An 18,155-nucleotide genomic window follows, 5' to 3' on the forward strand; every position below is an offset into this window, starting at 1 on the left:
TCTTTTTTTTTTTTTTTTTTAAAGATTTTATTTATTTGACAGACAAAGATCACAAGTAGGCAGAGAGAGAGAGAGGAGGAAGCAGGCTCCCCACTGAGCAGAGAGCCCGATGTGGGGCTCCATCCCAGGACCCTGGGATCATGACCTGAGCTGAAGGCAGAGGCCAACCCACCCTGAGCCACCCAGGTGCCCCTGAAAATCTTTTCATGATCCTTACTGCAAATGCAATTTAGAGAGGAATATCTCCTCTGATTCTTCAGTGATCTCCTTCTTCTGATCATTAAGTCTTTTTACTTATTGCAGCTACTCAGTCCAGAAAAAAACTGTTGACTTTTTGTTTCCTTTACTGTTTTGTAGTTTAAATTTACTAATACATAACCAACAACCCAGTCTCCTAAGGCAAACACATTCTGCATTACTGTATCTTTCTTTCATTCTCATACAAATCATCTAATCCTTTTGATTTTAGGAAGAAGTATTTCCTAAATCTAGCCTCTGTTCAAGTTCATTTGTCACTGTTTCTAGTCCAGACACATGGTTTCCATTGTTTGCCATCAGTCTCTTAAGACTCCAAATCCATCTTCCCAATTTCTGGCCAGAGTTCACTTCCTAAAAAGCCATGCTAATAACATCACCTCTTCGGTTAAAAATTTGTTTGTTTTCCATATTTATAAGGTATATGTAATATTTATAAGGTAAAATCCAGACATTCTTGGTTATCAGACCGTGTTCTTCATAACCTGACTCTAACCTATAGCTACAGCCTATTCTTCCATATTGACCTTCCTACCTTTCAGACATATCACATTTTCAGACTCTGCATATGCATATTATCCTGATCTTACGTTTTTTGAAAGAGGAAAGGACAATGATAAGCAAAGAATTCTGTAATTTTTCACAATCCTAGAGTAGGGAGTACAAACAATCCGAAGTATCTAAGAGGAATTTTTGAAGGAAGTAGGTATAAAAACTTGACTGCAATCATATCAGTCTGTGAGAGTCTTTGAAAATAAGAGATACTCAACACCTACCCAGGTTTGCTCAGTGAGTAAGAACCTCCTGAGATCTACCCTTAAATTCCAAAATCACCACAGGTAATTCTGCTGCAAGCCCAACGTTCACTGCTTAAAGATCCAGTCCAAAATGTCACCACTAAGAACCTTACATAGCCACCTACTTCTTCCCAGAAAAGAAATAACAAAACTTCAATAAACTTACCTAAGCGAGTTCATCTCTGTCTTCCGATGGGATGAGTCACCAGCCACATGGCTAAGTTTCTGAGCTTGGAGTTTTGCTTTGTTCTCTAATGACTCTACTGTTTCTTTCATTATTAACACTTTAGACTTTAAATCATGTTTTTCATCTTCAAGCTATAATTTAAATTTAAAAAATTAATAGATGTCTCAGTTCTGTCTTCCTTAAGCACTCTTTAATAATATTTCTAGAGAAAAACTAAGGAAATAAATTATATTTTTTAGCAATACTTTAAAAGTCATGAGTATACTTTAGGTTCTAGATGTCAGAATGGACATACACATTTATCTCTCCTTATTACTATCACTGAAATGAAAAAAAAAGATACAAAATTTTTTTAAAAAGCAAGAAAGAAAAAAGGAAGGGAAACCATTAGCAAATAAAGCAAACATTTTGAGGAATTTCTAAAAAACAGTAAGTACATAGGACTAAATTGACGAAAAATCAGAGCAGAAAATACTGTAACCCAAACAAAAAATGGGCAAGATTTAGATGAAGAAACTAAAATTTTCTTGAAAGACATAAAACACAACCTGATTTAATGTAAAGACAAAACGTGTTTCTGAAATACGAATACTGGAAATGTATTAAAAGTTCCTGAAATAACCGTAAAGTGAGTAAAATTTCAGTAAGAATCCTAACAGAACCTTTTTTAAATAAGGAAGGTGGCTTAGATTTTATTCTGAAGTTCATTTAGAAAAAAAGTTAAGAAAACAGGAAAAATTGTGGGGGATTTATGAGATACCAGAATAAATTACAAGCTACTATTAAACAGTGTTGATCTCACATGAATGAGCAAATACAAGTACACAGATATGAATTTAGAAAAGGTAGCATTTTAAGGGAAGTGGGAAAAGAAAAAGCTCTTTAAAAACAGAGTTGGGACAGCCACTCATAGAAGAAAAAATCAGTTAGATTTCTATTTTATTTTATATACAAAAATAAATTCTAAATGGAATAATGATCTATAGGCAAAACTCAAAACCAAGAAATATTTGTGTTAAATAGAAGTCTCCCAGTTAAAACTGTTGACTATACACATTTGATCCCCCCTCCCTCTTGACATGACAGTAGAGGAATAGAAAGTTACACCTAAGGACATAGAGAACAAGAAAGAAAACCATGGTTAAGTGATGTCAATAACCTGTGAAAGACAAAGAGTAGATAGAACAGTGACTCAGAGTGGAAGGATACAATCTAAAGCAAAGCTTCTGAACCTAGGAACTACTGATATTTGGGGCCAGATAATCCTTTGTTGTGGGGGGCTGACCTGTGCGTTGTGCACCGTAGGACGTTTAGCAGCATCCCAGTCTGCTGGGTAGGGAAGGCGCTCTAGTAGTATTTCTAAGTATGAAAAGCATCTTTTCCTCTACTTGTGTCAACTGCAAATTCTCCAGGTATTGCCAGAACTGACCCCAGTTGAGGAACACTGATCGAAAGTGACCACAGTTAGCAAATAGCTGATCTGCCCTGAAGAAACTCAGCACATGAAGGCACCAAGTGGTGGGCTGGGGTCAGGAACAGAACAAGGAGACTGACTGAAAATCTATAATGGGACCATCACACCCCAGAGAGCTCCTACCTCTTTCTAGAAAGTTCTCTTGGAAACTAAAAATATAACTAAATTTTAAAATGAATCAATAGAAGAGTTAGAAGATAAAGCTGAGGAAATCTCCCAGAAAGAACAAAAAGTCAAAGAGAAAATAAGGGAGAAAGGATAAGAACCTCAGATCTCTTTAGGAGGCCGAAAACCAACTAATAAAAGTTCCAGAGGGGCACCTGGCTGGCTCAGTAGGTAGAGCATGTGACTCTTGATTTCAGGGTCATGAATTCAAGCCCCATGCTGAGTATACGGCTTACTTAAAAAAAAAAAAAAAAGCGTGCCAGAGAGAGAAAAAAATAGAATAGCACAGTAAATTACACTAGAAATTGAAAACAAGGAGAAAATTCTAAAAGTTTTCAGAAATAAAAACATGTACAAAGGACTAGGATACAGAATAGCATCAGACATCTCAAAGAAAGTTGAGACAACGGGAGATAGTATTCAAAAATTTTCATGAAAATAATTTTCTAATCTAGATTTCCATATGCCAAGCCAAATCATAAATCAATTATGAAATCTGAATAAAGACATTTTCAGACACGTAGTGTAAAAAAATCTCCTCCCATGCACTCTTTTCCAGGAAACTGCTGAAGAAGGCGCTATACCAGAATGAAGGAAAGAAAACACAAGAATAAATAATAGTAGAGGACAGAGAAATTCTGAAGAGGAGGACATAGTTCACAACTGAAAACAACAGAACTGATTTGTTTGAGCATGTGGTAGAGATGTTGGAGCTCTTTTTTTTTTCCCCCAAAGATTTTATTTATTTATTTATTTGACAGACAGAGATCACAAGTAGGCAAAGAGGCAGGCAGGGTGGGGGGGAGGCAGGCTCCCTGCTGAGCAGAGAACCCAATGCGGGGCTCGATTCCAGGACCCTGGGGGATCATGACCTGAGCCGAAGGCAGAGGCTTTAACCCACTGAGCCACCCAAGTGCCCCAAGATGTTGGAGCTCTTGACAAAAATTAGCAACAGGTTTAATGAAAACAGAAAAGTAACAAAAAATAAAATGAAACAAAACAAAAGCAATTATTAATTCCAGGAAAAAGATCTATAAGAGAAAAGGCAAGAGTAGAACCATCCCATCTGGCTGACCCATGGGCCACTAGAAGTCATAATAATATACAGTCACTACTAAGGTAAGTGTAATATGCAGCAAAATTGTTTGAAGTAATGGCGGGAAGAAAAAGGGAAGAGTGCTAAGTTATCACCTAACATCACAGATATTCATTAAATAATCTTTTTTTTTTAATTTTTTTATTACTTATTTGACAGAGAAAGAGAGATCACAAGTAGGCAGAGAGGCACCAGGAAGAGAGGGGGAAGCAGGCTCCCAGTTGAGCAGGGAGCCCGATGCAGGGCTTGATCCCAGGACCCTGAGATCATGACCTGAGCCAAAGGCAGAGGCTTAACCCACTGAGCCACCCGGGCGCCCTGTTTTGTTTGAAAGATTAAAAATCTTTCAAAATTCCCTGGGATCTTGTACAAATAAGAATACATGTATAATATATAGAACAACAAGGACAAAAGAACATTTATGTATCTATTAACAGGCTTAAGAGTATTATCTATTACTTGAACCTTGAAACTACTTGTGAGCAGTCTCCAATCCTATCCCTCAAACCCTACCACAATAAGCACTATCATGGGTCTCGTGTTTCTCATTTCTCACTTTTTTGTTAGTGTATGATATCTGTATGAATCCCTAAATAATATATAGCTTAAGTCTGTATATTTTTGAACACTACACAAGTAGAATCATACTGCATATTCTTTGATTCTGTATTTGTAAGATTCATGCATACTGATGTTTGCAGCTACTGTTCACTCATTTTCACTGCTCTGTAATATTTCATTGAGGAATTATTACAATTTTATATTCCCCCTAACTGACATCAAGATTGTTTCTTGTTTTCTACTAGGGAGTAAAATATTTTAGGCTTTGTGAGCCTTGTGGTCAACTGCCACCACTCTGTGGTAACATAAAAAGAGCAACAGGCAATGCATAACAAATGAACATCGGTGTGTTCCAATACAGACTTTATTACAAAGACAAACTAGAGGCCAGATTTGGTCTGGGGGCCACAGTTCACTGACCTCCAACCAGAGTTCTTATATAGAAATGGATTTACTGGCTTATAGATTATGCCTTTGCTAGGCAATGCCAAATATCCTCCAAAGAGATACCAGTTTGCACTCCCTGACCCTACATGTATTTGCTAAATTATGTGTGTTATAACTCGTTAATATATTTTTTATTATTTATTTATTTATTTTAAAGACTTTATTTATCTGACAGACAGATCACAAGTAGGCAGAGAGGCAGGCAGAGAAAGAGGAGGAAGCAGGCTCCCCATGGAGCAGAGAGCCCGATGTGGGACTCGATCCCAGGACCCTGGGATCACGACCCGAGCCGAAGGCAGAGGCTTTAACCCACTGAGCCACCCAGCCGCCCCTATTTTTTTCTTTAAGTAATCTCTACACCCAAACTGCGGCTTGAACCTACAACTCTGAAATCAAGAATAACATGCTCTATTGACTGAGGCAGCCAGGAGCCCCTTTTTAATTTCTGATGCCCTGATGGATGTGAAGTGTTTTTTACTATGGTTTTAATCTGTATTTCCTCTATTACTGATGTAGAACACCTTCTTATATTTGTTAGCCATTTGTAATTTCTTCCGCCACGAAGTGTCAATTCATATTTTCTGTTGAGTTTTCTTAGGTTAAACGTATGTAGCAAATCCTCTCAGTTAGTGGCCTGGATTTTCAACTTATGGCTATTTTATGAACAAAGAAGTTCTCCGTCAGTGTAGTCCTAGTTATCTGTTTTCTTTCATTTGTGTTTAGGAGCTTACATTCTGGCAGCGGACACTTGTTACCTGTGTGATGTTAGGTAAATTTCACCCTGCCTCAGTTTCCTTATGCATGAAATAAGAATATTAGCATTTACTTCATCTGATTGTTATCAGTATTAAAATTATGTAAAATGTTGAGAAAGTGCCTGACACAAAGTAAATGCTATATAAATTGCTATTATTATTATTTCCCCAAGGTAAAAAAGATTTTCTCCTGCTGGACGTGGAGCCCAATACAGGGTGTGAACACACAATCTGAGATCAAGACCTGATCTGGGTTCAAGAGTCGGACCTTTAACCAGTGAGCCACCCAGATGCCCTATCTCCTGTATTTTCTTTAAAAAACTGTCGCTATTTCTTGAACATTCAAGGGTGCAACTGATTTTGGGGTATGGTATATTTGAAGTAGGATGTAATTCCTTCTTAATATACATATACATACATATATATACACATGAATAGCCAATTGTCCCAGAAATAATTATTGAGTAATCCTTTCTTTTCCCATTGATCTGAGTTCTTGACAGATCAAGTTTCCACATGTTTTGTGGGTTTGCACTCTACTGGATTTTATCATTGTCCTTTAATCCTTGTGAACTACCACTATATTAATTGCTAATTCTAAAGCTCTCACACTTGGTAGGTTAAGTTCCACACCATGCTCTTCTTTAAAATTTCTTTGGGATTCTTAGCTCTGTTTCCATGTAAAATTTAAAATCCACTGTCAATTTACATACACACACACCCTATCTTGGAATTTCAGCTGGAACTACATCAATTCTATATAGATCAAATTGGGAAGAATTTATATTCTTTTTATAAACATAATGTCTGTCATCTTTTTCATAAACCTGATATATCTCTTCACTTGTTTAGATCTTCTTTAATGTCTTTCATTAAGTTTGTATTATATTTTCTTTGAAGATCCAGCAAATACATACAGAAGTATCTCACATTGCTTATTTCTATTAAAATGGTTTAGATTTTTTTTCCTGTCCTTTGCGATCTGTTATACTTCCAGCATTCATTGTGTATTCTGAATCAGAGAATTCCTGTGTTTTTACAATACTTAGAAAATTATCAGTCATTATATTTTCAAATACTGCCTCTCTCACACATTCTATTACATTCTTCTAGAATTTTGAGTAAATATTTTAGACTTTCTCACTTTATTCTCTAAGGCTTTAACTTATTTTACATTTTCTATATCCTAGTCCCTTTCCAATGACTTCTAGTACCTTAGATATATTTTTTATATTTTTCAGTTCATTAATTTTCACTTTCAGCTTCTGCAAAAGCTGGACCCTTCTACCTGAAATAATTAAAAATTGGACAATGTACATGAAACAATGGTTTCCAAGACACTGAGCGTCAGGCAGTGATGGAGAGTGACCCCTGAGGGACAAGAAACAAATGAGATGAGCCCTACAATTGCTCCCGCTTATTGCTTCAAGGAGCTCTAGGCTGTGGCACAGGGAAAGGAACTCAGGTGAAGCCTTGTGGTTCCCCTAAGTTCAGAAGACACAACTGAGAGCCAAGGGAGGCCAAGGCAGTTCGGATTTGCAGAGCAGACATTAGAGGAGAGCTGCACAAACAAGAGCTCCAGAGATCTACAAAAGGTGCCAGAGGAAGTTACCCAAGGCCAGAGAAACAACCAATAAAAAGGTAAAGGGAAAAATACTCAAGGCTCATGTAGGCCAGGAGTAATTCCTGTCCAATCAGTCATTTGAAAACCTCGTAATTCGTGGGGCAATAGATAGTGTACTCAAAACAGTTCTGTCCCAGTAATGAAACAAAATTAGTCCAGGATGACAGGCTACTCTGGTGCCACCTAATTAAGCTTAAAAGCAAAACTGAAAGGGTTCAAGCTACTTCCATCCGACTTAACTGTATCTCAGAACAAACCTTAAGAGTATTTGTAGGGATATAAGCTACCCAGCAACCAAGAAGGTAAAATTCACAATGTATGAAATCCAAAATTACCAGGCACGTAAAGAATCAGGAAAATATAATTCATGATGAGGAGGATTAAAAAAAAAATCAAAGTTGATAGAAACAAATGACAGCATTCATAGACATGGTAAATAAAAACACTGAAGACATAGTAAAGGAAACTAGCCAAAATGAAACACCAAGAAAAAAAAGGATTCAGTATTCATAACAATTTGATTAAAAAATTCTATCTCTAGAGAGAGCAATGAGGAATGAAAATGAATTTCATTTTTTCCCTCTCTGTATTGATTTTTGAACAAGAACAAAACAACAATAACTAACACCTGCTGAGGGCCTACAACATGCCAGCAACTCTTCTAAGTTCTTGACATGTACTAACTTGCTTAATCTTAACAAAAACTTTAGAGGTACTACCATCATTCTGTTTTACAAATAAAGAAACCGAGGGATGGGAAAGTTTGAGTAGCTTGTCTATAGGAATAGGTGACAGAGAAGGATATGAACCCAAGTAGTCAGCCTTCAGAGTATATCAGCCTTCAGAGTATATACTTTTTTATTTTATTTTATTTTATTTGACAGGAGATCACAAGTAGGCAGAAAGGCAGGCAGAGAGAGAGGAGGAAGCAGGCTCCCCAGGACCCTGGGATCACGACCTGAGCTGAAGGCCGAGGCTTTAACCCACCGAGCCATCCAGGCGCCCTCAGAGTATATACTTCTAACCAGTGTTACACAGCATCTCTAGCATACTATTTTGTAATTTTAAAACAGATCATATTGAAACTATAATTAAAAATTATTCATGTAACACAATTTACCCCAAATCTAGTTTGATAAATTACCTGGTGGTTAATACATGTCAAATGTTCAATAGTTTTCTCTAATTTTGATTTTTCAAAAATACTCATTTCCTGGAGATTCTGAAAAAAGAATTTTATGGAAGGTGATTATTCACAGCAGATAACAGAACAAAATTAACTAAGTAACACAAGACTACAGTACTATTCTACTTGTCTTTTTAATAATATGGAAATGCTTTGGAAAGAAAATCATTAGACATTTTACAATAATGATGTTTTTGGTTGAAAAAAAAAAGGACAAGAGTTTCTTATCCTTTATATATTACTTTCATATGTGATTGTAATAGAAGATACAGAATGGCATGGCTTTGTTTTTAAAGATTTATAAAGATCAATCCACTTATAAAAGGAAAAAACCAGCAGGTTAAGTCTGATCTGATCATGAGTATGCCCTCATGAGAGATGGGAGAGGAATACAGGGCAAAGAAGAAATAATGAGATCACAAAGACATGGGAAAGAATACTACAGGGCCATGCAAGAGATCAGAATTTCAAGAATAGGGTGGTCAGCAGTGTAAACACAAGTACTATTTCTTTGGTTAGATTACCTTACGCAACAGTTGCTGATGCTAAGTGGGGGACAAATGATACAAGCTGGTGTTCTCTGAAAATTTTTCTAGTGCAGATTCATACTTCTATCCATGTTATTCATTAAAAACAAATCAATAAAGACACCTGGACACCTGAATTACATATCTGGTTGGAAGGGTCTCTGTGCTGTGTGCATTTTTATTAAATCATTCAACCAGCATTGAGTATATACTACATACCAAGAGCCCAGCAGGGCATTAGGAATACATAGTGAGTAAAATGGATAAAGTCTCTGACATCAGTTATTAAAGCCTAGTAGAAAAGACAAACCTTAAACAATACTATACTATAATATATACCATGAATATTCTGCTAGGAAAATGAACTTTATGGCAACGTACTGGAAGGGAATCTAGAGTCTTGGATTCATTTCCTGTGTGAGGAAACGATGTCTAACCTGACTCTAAAGGATGAATAGGAATTAGCCAGGTAAAAGTACTGTAAGCGGTGAAAGACTTTTCAATAGCCTCTGCAGAAAATTGGGGCAAGAAAAAGTCCATTAAGCTTGGAGTTGAGAAAATGAGATGTGGGAAATGGGGGAGACGAGTTTGGGGAAAAGAAGCTAGACCCTGAAGGAGGCAAAAGCCAATCACTGAAGTCTTTGAAAACAGTTCACAGATTTTATTTTTAAAAAATTTATTTGTCAGAGAGAGCAAGCGTGCATGCGTGTGCGAGCGCTCATGCACAAGCGGGGGGAACAGCAGGCAGAGGGAGAAGCAGACTCCTCACTGAGCAGGGAGCCTGATGTGGGACTTGATCCCAAGACCCCGGGATCATGACCTGAGCCAAAGGCAGAAGCTTAACTGACAGAGCCACCCATTTGTCCCCATTTCAGATTTTAAATCTGATCAGATTTATATCTCTGAAAGATGACTCTGTCTTCAGTGTAAAATACATATTTAAGAGGCTGCTGGTATACTAAGGTAGTTGGGAGAGAATAATGGCCAGAATGGGATGGCAGCAGGGGAACAGAAAGAAGTACACAGGTTCTAAAGAAAGCTACCGTGAGCTCAGGAGCCACACTCCATCTGACTTCACCGTTAGGTGATCTTGGGCAGATTACTAAACTCTGTAACTTAGAGACCACATCTGTAAGCATTAGCTATGTGAAAAGGCAGTTGTGAAGATTTACTGAGGTAGCCCATGTAAAAAGCACTTAGAACAGAGCCTCCCGCATGAAAAGAGCTTAATAAGTGTTAAATATTATTTAAGAGGTAGCACACATGGGACTTGATTAGTTGAGAGAAAAGAGCTTTACAGGAGCGGGGAGTCAGTGATGATGGCTGGTTTGACAACTGGGTAGACAGCTGAATAACAGGAAATTACTTAAGGGCTGAGAGGATTAATTTAGTTTTTAAGTAAAAGACCTACTGTAAACTCATAACTTGCCTTCTACAATCTAGAAAGATTCTGGTAATATGAATATCACTTTTTCTGAGCTTTCACTACTACTGCATTTTAAAATCCTGTTTCTACATTCCTTGGTCTTTTTAACAAATATGGAAAGGAATAAATCAGCGGCTTGTGCTAAAAGCTGCCATATTGCACAGAAATTTTCCATTTGGTAATTTTAACACTTATGTTTAGGAGAAAGTACATTCTGGCCGGCAGTATTCCAAAAAATCCCAATTAAAAATATTCTGTTGGGGTAAAATTTTAACTGAAAAATGTAAGACATAAAGACTACCCTTATAATGCTTACATGTTCTTATTCCTAACTTGAGCTCCTAATTTCTATGCATTAATTCAATAATACTCATTGGAAGTAAACTACGGAATCATAATAGTAACAATAATAGCTAACGCTGAGCTCTTATAATGTTCCAAGTACTATTAGGCGCTTTATGTGCATTCACACATTTTTTTGGAGATGACAAAAGAAAATATAAGATACTGCCCCTAAATAGGTCATCAAAAGCACAAGCAGCAAAAGGGAAAAAATACATAAATTGGACTTTATCAAAATTAAAAACTCTTGTGCTTTAAAGGATACCATTAAGGAAATGAAAGGGGAACTCATAGAATGGGGGGAAGTATTTGTAAATAATGTATCTGATAAGGAGCTTGTATCAGGAATATATAAAACATTCTTACAGCTCAGTAACAATGAGGCAATAACCCAATATAAACATGGGCAAAGGATGTGAATAGACATTTCTCCAAAGACATACAAATGGTCAAATAAGCACATGAAAAGTTGCCCGATGCCATTAGCCATCAAGGAAATGCAAATCAAGACCACAGCGGGTACTACTTCATACCCACCAGCATGATGGTAATAAAGAAAACAGATAGTGTTGGTGAGGATGTGGAGAAATTAGAACACTTATACACTGCCGGTGAGAATATAAATGGTACAGGTGATTTACAAAACAGCCTGGCAGTTGCTCAAATGCTTTGGTTATCATATGAACCTAGGTATATACCCAAGATAAATGAAAACCTACATCAACAAAAAGTTATACATGAAGGTTCACAGCATCATTTTTCTTAATAGTCAAAGTAAAAACCACATAAATGAAAATTAAAATTTCCTGTCTATCCATACAATGGAATGTTATTTTACAATAAAAAGGAATAAAGTATTGATACCTACTACATGGATGAACTTGAAAACATTATGCAAAGTGAGAGAAGCCAGAGGTAAAAAACTACATACAAAGTGATTCAATTATATGAAATGTTCAGAGTAGGCCAAATCTGTAGAGACAGAAAGTAGCTTTGTGGTTGCCTAGGCCTGAGGAGGCCAAGGTAAAATGGAGAACTGCTGCTAACAGGTTTTCAGGGTTTCTTTTCAAGGTCATAAAAATGCTCTGAAATTGATTGTGGTGACAGGGTGAACAAGTCTGCAAATATATTAAAAACCACTGAACTGTACCCTTTAAATGGGTGAGTTGAACGATACATGAACAACTTAGTCAAGTTGTTTTACATTAAAAAAAAAAAAAGATAATGTTCCTCCACATGAGGAAGGAATTTCCCATTGTGAGATCAGAGGTCAGTAACTTTCTCTAAAGAACCAGATAATAGTTTAGGGTTTGTCGGCCAGTTTCTGCTGCAAATACTTAATTCTGCCACTGCAGCATGACAGATGCCACAGATAACTCCGGTACACAAATGAGCACGGTATTCCAGTAACGACCAACGATGTAATCTGAATTTCATAGTTTTCATGTGTCATGAAATATTCTTCTTTCCATATTTTTTCAATGACTTAAAAATGTAAAAACCATTTTTAGCACATGGTCATGCAAAAACAATGGTCTGGATTTGGTTCATGTGTCATTGTTCGCCCACCCCTTGATCTAGCTGTACATTCTAAACAGTCACTTCACAGGAAAACATAAAGACCTCCCTTTTCCTTATAAATGATCTTTCAAAAATAAGTTGATCTTATTACTTACTTTTAACTTTTCTTTTAAAGCTTCTTTTTCTGACATAATCCTTCTTAAGTCAGATAATGCAACTTCTTTTTCTTTTTCCATAAGACTTACGATATTATGGGAGATTGTGGTTTGGGTGGACTCTTGTCTTAGTGCATGTAACTGTTCCTGAGCCTTAAAGAATTGAAATATATAAATAAAAAACACTTTGGATATGCTCCAAAGGTGAAAAAATGGCAAGCTAAACACATGCTACCTTTGCTCTCTTCTCAAATCTCAACAAAATGATTAAAATAATAACAACGACAACAAAATCCCAAAAGACGAAGATACTGAGGGGAAATGCCAGCTACAAAATTTTGGAAACCAGACAGCAGATGGACAATTAGTGACTAAGCAAACCCAAGAAAGCTGAAATCCAAGCCAAGATTGGGGAAATCTTGAAAATTTTCAATTTTCAAATTTGAAAGCCCAGAAATGAATCAACTTGCAAATGCAGATTCCAAAAAGTTTCCAAAAGTAAAAACAGCATTTTCAACTTGACCTTTTAACTTGCATGGTCTTCGCCCTCCCTCAAAGTAGCACTAGAACTTCATGGGAAATTGGTATGGAACAAATTTAAACACTTTGCTCTGCTCATATGCACCTTGCTCTCTGACAACTGAGGCTTTGTAACTGTGCCAAGCTGTATCAATTCTCTCTTCCCTAAGTTTTTAAAAACTACAGGCTAAGTCCTTAATATCCAGTATATCCAAATTGTGGGTGCTACCCACTGTTTGATAGATTCCTAACATGTCTGAATCCAAAGGATAAACTTAGCTCAGAGTCAGGCTAGAACCTGTTCCAGGTAGCTTTAGAAGTAGGAGATTATCTCTAACAGATTTAACACACAGATAGACTAGAAGAGAGGAAGAATAAATACAGAAAAAATAATAGAAATCTCTGCTTTGGGAACAGGACAATAGAAACTACTACCGTACTTAGTTCTAATTATGAAGGAACATAACAAGGTCCATATATAACAGTAATTTAAAAGATTTATATTGGTTCCTTTATAGTTACTTATTCTATATAATCTGTTGGCTTAATTAATTTCTTACTTCATTATATAAGACACTTAGTTTATCTCTTTCTGCTGTCAACAATTTAACATTGGACTGTATATCCTCCATATGTTTTTCAAATCTTTCCAGCATACGCTGAAGTTCATCTCTTTCTCTTGTGATCAGATGAATTTCTGAGTTGTAATCACCCTGAAACACAATTTAAAAACAAGTTATCATTTGTTATAATTATCACCCTATGGTTGTTTCAAGATCTTGGTAATGACAGTGACTGGATAATGTTAACAGACATAAAAAACACAATTTTTAATCCATAATGAGAGCAGCGGAATAGAGTGCAGGCAGGACTGGGGCAAATTTCCTGTCTTCAAATACCCAAGAAGGGACTCCCCACTCCCCTCCCCGCTGCCAATGATATCACTTGATCAGATCCTGTCAGAGGCTTCCAACTGTCCTTTCCCTGGAATTGTTTATAATGCTAGTAACTGAAGTGTAATCCTCAGAGGAGAAGCATCAGCAGCATGTAGGAACTTGTTACACATGCAAGTTGGTGGGCCCACCCCAGACATATTAAATCGGAAACTGTGGGCATAGGCCAGTAACCACGGTTTATTAAGCCCTCCGGGTGATTCTCATGCATGCAATTTTTGGGAACCACTAGTTTACAACCCTCTCCAGGGAAGGGACTAGGACGATATCGTGTGCCTGTTCACCCAATGCAAGTAATTATTACAGCCTAGCACAGTCTTCAGTGTTTTCTGACTGAATCCAAGATCAGTTTCCCAGCCACACCAACTTCCCACAACCATCCCAGCCTCAACCTATGTGAAGTCTATTTTTACAAAGAGATAAATATAAATATTTCTACCAGACAGTATTCACTAAGGATGTTCACCAAATAAGCAAATACTTCCAACTTCCAACATTTCTAAAACAGGATGATGCCTCTTATTTTAGTCCAATTCAAAAGACCCACTATCTTCACAACTATGTGGAAAATAAAGGTGATAAATGTAGACTTGGGATCTAAGGTCCTTTTTATTTTTTTCCTAAGAGAGCAAGTAAGCCAGAGAGCAGGGGAGTGGGAGAATCTTAAGCAGTTTCCACGCCCAGCATGAGCTTGATGCAGGGCTTGATCTCGCAACCCTGAAGGGATATGTTTTCTTAATATTAAAGTACCAAATGCAGAAGCCCCAGGAAGAGAGAATCTGGCACACTGGAAAGCATCCTGATATATGTTATTCACTACCTACTGTGCACAGAACCATGTCTAATATAGAATTGGTATCTGTGAGGTACCCCTAATCTGGCACTTGGAAGTAAGTTATCTCTTGGTTAAAAAAGCAAAATCAAAGCATAATGGGTGAGATCAGTTATCTGGACACCTTAAAGGATATTTTACAGGACAAAAGCAGATTAGAGTTTGAGGACTTAATTAAGGCTTAGATAACTATAAAGGAAAATCTATAACTTAACTCTACATAAAAATATCTTACAAAAAGGAGGTGGTTTGCATAGATTTTAAAAAAGAAGAGTTCAGTGAATTCTGCAGGACTTGACAGTCCTGCAGGTGTGGTTATTGAGCACTGGAACAAAGCAGTGCTGAGCCCTGTACTGTCCCACTGCACGGGAGTCACAGATGGGGCCTTGGCTGGCAAAATTCAGCAGGCGAGGGCAAAAACCCAGTAGGGAGGGGCTCCTGAGCTCTGGGCTTGGCAAAACTGTCACTGCTCATCCAGCTTCTGGTCCAGAGCTAAGCTGAGGACCTGGGGTAGGCTGGGAGCTGGGGGTCTGGTTATAAATAAGGTTGGGATGAAAAAAAAAAACCCAAAGATCTGGCAGTCTATTTTCATTACTATCTAGGTCTCAGCTTAAAAGTCTAGGTGGTGGGTGATGGGGAGGGCACGTTTTGCATGGAGCACTGGGTGTTGTGCAAAAAGAATGAATACTGTTACGCTGAAAAAATTAATAAAAAGGGAAAAAAAAAAGTCTAGTCTTCTGACTCTTCAGTCAAATTTAGATCTCCCTCTTTGTATTCTTAGAGCATTCTGAAACCTTGTATCTTTTTTTCCACTAACACTTACTATAAGGGAGCTTATAAAGTCATTAACATAATTAGTTGTTTAATACACATCTTTACCACTAAAATGAAAGTTCAGTGAGAGACACACTAGGTATCTGGTCTGACCACGCTTTCAGTGCCTAGCATGGTACCTAAAATGAATGAATTCTCCAACATTACTGACAGGCCTTTTTTTTTTTTTAATATTTTATTTGTTTGACAGAGATCACAAGTAGGCAGAGAGGCAGGCAGAGAGAGTGGGGGAAACAGGCTCTCCACTGAGCAGAGCACCCGATGCGGGGCTCGATCCCAGGACCCTGAGATCATGACCCGAGGCGAAGGCAGAGGCTTTAACCCACTGAGCTACCCAGGCGCCCCCTGACTGGCCTTCTTAAGCAGGAACTCTAACTCTTTTCTAAATATATCTTGCATAGACATCAATATGTAGATATTTATATTTGTATTCATATGTAATTGTTAATAATTCCCTTTTACCATTCCATTATTACACACACACACACACACACACAGGCTCATGCACATACATGCGTAATACTAAAGGCTACTAGTACAGAAACTGTCTTCTTTATGTCACACCCAGTGCCTCATTCAGAGCAGGCACTCGAGAAGTACCTGTTGAACTGAATGTAACTTTCTACCTAGACGTGATGTGCTTTGAACCAACAAACAACAAGGAAATGAAGTATTTATTAGGAACCAGGTATGATGCTGGGCCCTTTTTTTTTTTTTTAATTTTATTTATTTATTTGAGAGACAGAGAGATCACAAGTAGGCACAGAGGCAGGCAGAGAGAGAGGGGGAAGCAGGCTCCCTGCTAAGCAGAGAGCCCGATTCGGGGCTCGATCCCAGGACCCTGGGATCATGACCTGAGCTGAAGGCAGAGGCTTAACCCACTGAGCCACCCAGGCGCCCTGATGCTGGGCCCTTATTATCTCATGTAACCCTTGGAAACAGGGGTTTCATGAAGTGAGGTAACTTGTCCAAGGTCATGAAGGCAGTTTGTGTTTCAACTCCAAAGCCCTTTCTACTCCCCTATACTTGAAACTCACAACTGGAACCGTAGTGAATACAAGCACAAGGAGAAAGGAGGCAGTGCTTACCCTGCACAGACCACAGAGAATCAATGGGTGTATTTTCGACAAAGATCATGATATTAAATATACCAATATTTTTTTCTGAGTTATTGCAATCCTAAGAAACTGTGCCTAAGTTTGCCATAAAGTGGGATTTGAAAACTCAGTGTGTACCAAATGCAGTTTTAGAAGACTTTGTTGTTTGCTATGTAGCTTCTAAACGTGTTTGAAATACCCAAGTTTAGATGCAGAACTCCACCCATTTTACACTCTACCCATTCCACTCACGTACACACCTTCTCTGCCATTCTTGCAACTTACTGAAACTCTGAAGTGCTCTGAACACCCAGCTTTCTAAACTTTAGAAAAGATTAAACTAATCAACCATTTTATGAAAGATTCTTCTCTGCAATGAAGGTGATCGATTCAGTGATTCATTTTTTCTGAGTCCTAAATATATATGGGGCTTAAAAACAACTCAGTAACACATAGATTAACGTATACAGCATTGCCACATCAATTCATTCTGCTTATAACAGATGACACAGTGTAGTGTTTTTACTAACACCTGTAAGTCAAATTCAGCCATTAGCCAATGACGTTAAAAAACAGTCCAATCAGAAAACAACCCCACACCATCTGACAATGGGCACAGGATCGTCAGGAAAAAGATGATGAAACTAGTCTGAATTATTTTTAACCTATTACCTTCACGACTGTGTCAGTGACTTGATATTTTTAAACATTTGAAATTAAATGTTTTGAGTTTGAATTTTACTTCCAACTTCCCCTCATTTTATCTAGTGTGTAGATAATGTTAGATCATGAGCTTCCAGGACTCCTATTGTTCTGAAGCTTAAAAAAGAAAAAAAAAAAAAAAAAAGAAACAAGAAAAACCTGAATGAAGAGTTCAAATGATATTCATAAAACACTGAAAATAATGAAGACCTAAAATAGATACATGATTTTAATCGCTCATGAAATATGGTTAACTTTATCTAATATACATCTTTAGACTACCAACTTAATAAATGTGGTTGTAGCAGACAAATGGGAAGACCTGTCCTGCACTCACTTCCACACTCTACCTGCTCCTGTTGCTTGGTTAACATGGATGATGTCTGGTGTGCACAATGTGACCCGTCTTTTTGACTGGTCCAAGGCTGGGCATAACAAGAAGCCATGTTGTCTGCCATGTGGATGAAGCCACTCTGCTTTGAGAGAGAAAAGGCAGCTGATACCAAGAGTAAAGGACAGAAAGGAAGGAAACGTCCAGTAGCATGAATTAGTAGTTCCAGTTTCTGGAAGCCCAAATGTCCCTCTACTTACCCTACACACGTAATGAGCTATTCATCTTTCCTTAATTTCCAAAAATCAGTACGTTATGCTTTGTTCTTAAGTAGTTTTCCTAATAAATGCAATGTCTCTACAGTATAGG

At 37.5% G+C, this 18,155-nt stretch overlaps 1 protein-coding gene across 1 annotated transcript in view; it reads right to left on the minus strand.

Annotated features, from left to right (window-relative positions):
- The window catches only part of CEP135 (centrosomal protein 135), a 79,580-nt gene that overhangs the window by 32,269 nt on the left and 29,156 nt on the right, over positions 1 to 18,155 (minus strand). Inside the window, exons 12-15 of the mRNA XM_045984324.1 lie at positions 13,598 to 13,750; positions 12,519 to 12,671; positions 8,506 to 8,583; positions 1,219 to 1,370 (exon numbers count right to left, since the gene is read on the minus strand). Coding sequence (XP_045840280.1) covers positions 1,219 to 1,370; positions 8,506 to 8,583; positions 12,519 to 12,671; positions 13,598 to 13,750 — 536 coding nt within the window. The remainder of the gene's footprint in view (positions 1 to 1,218; positions 1,371 to 8,505; positions 8,584 to 12,518; positions 12,672 to 13,597; positions 13,751 to 18,155) is intronic.

The sequence above is a fragment of the Meles meles genome, chromosome 2 (genome assembly GCF_922984935.1).
Source record: "Meles meles chromosome 2, mMelMel3.1 paternal haplotype, whole genome shotgun sequence".
NCBI classification, from domain to species: domain Eukaryota; kingdom Metazoa; phylum Chordata; class Mammalia; order Carnivora; family Mustelidae; genus Meles; species Meles meles.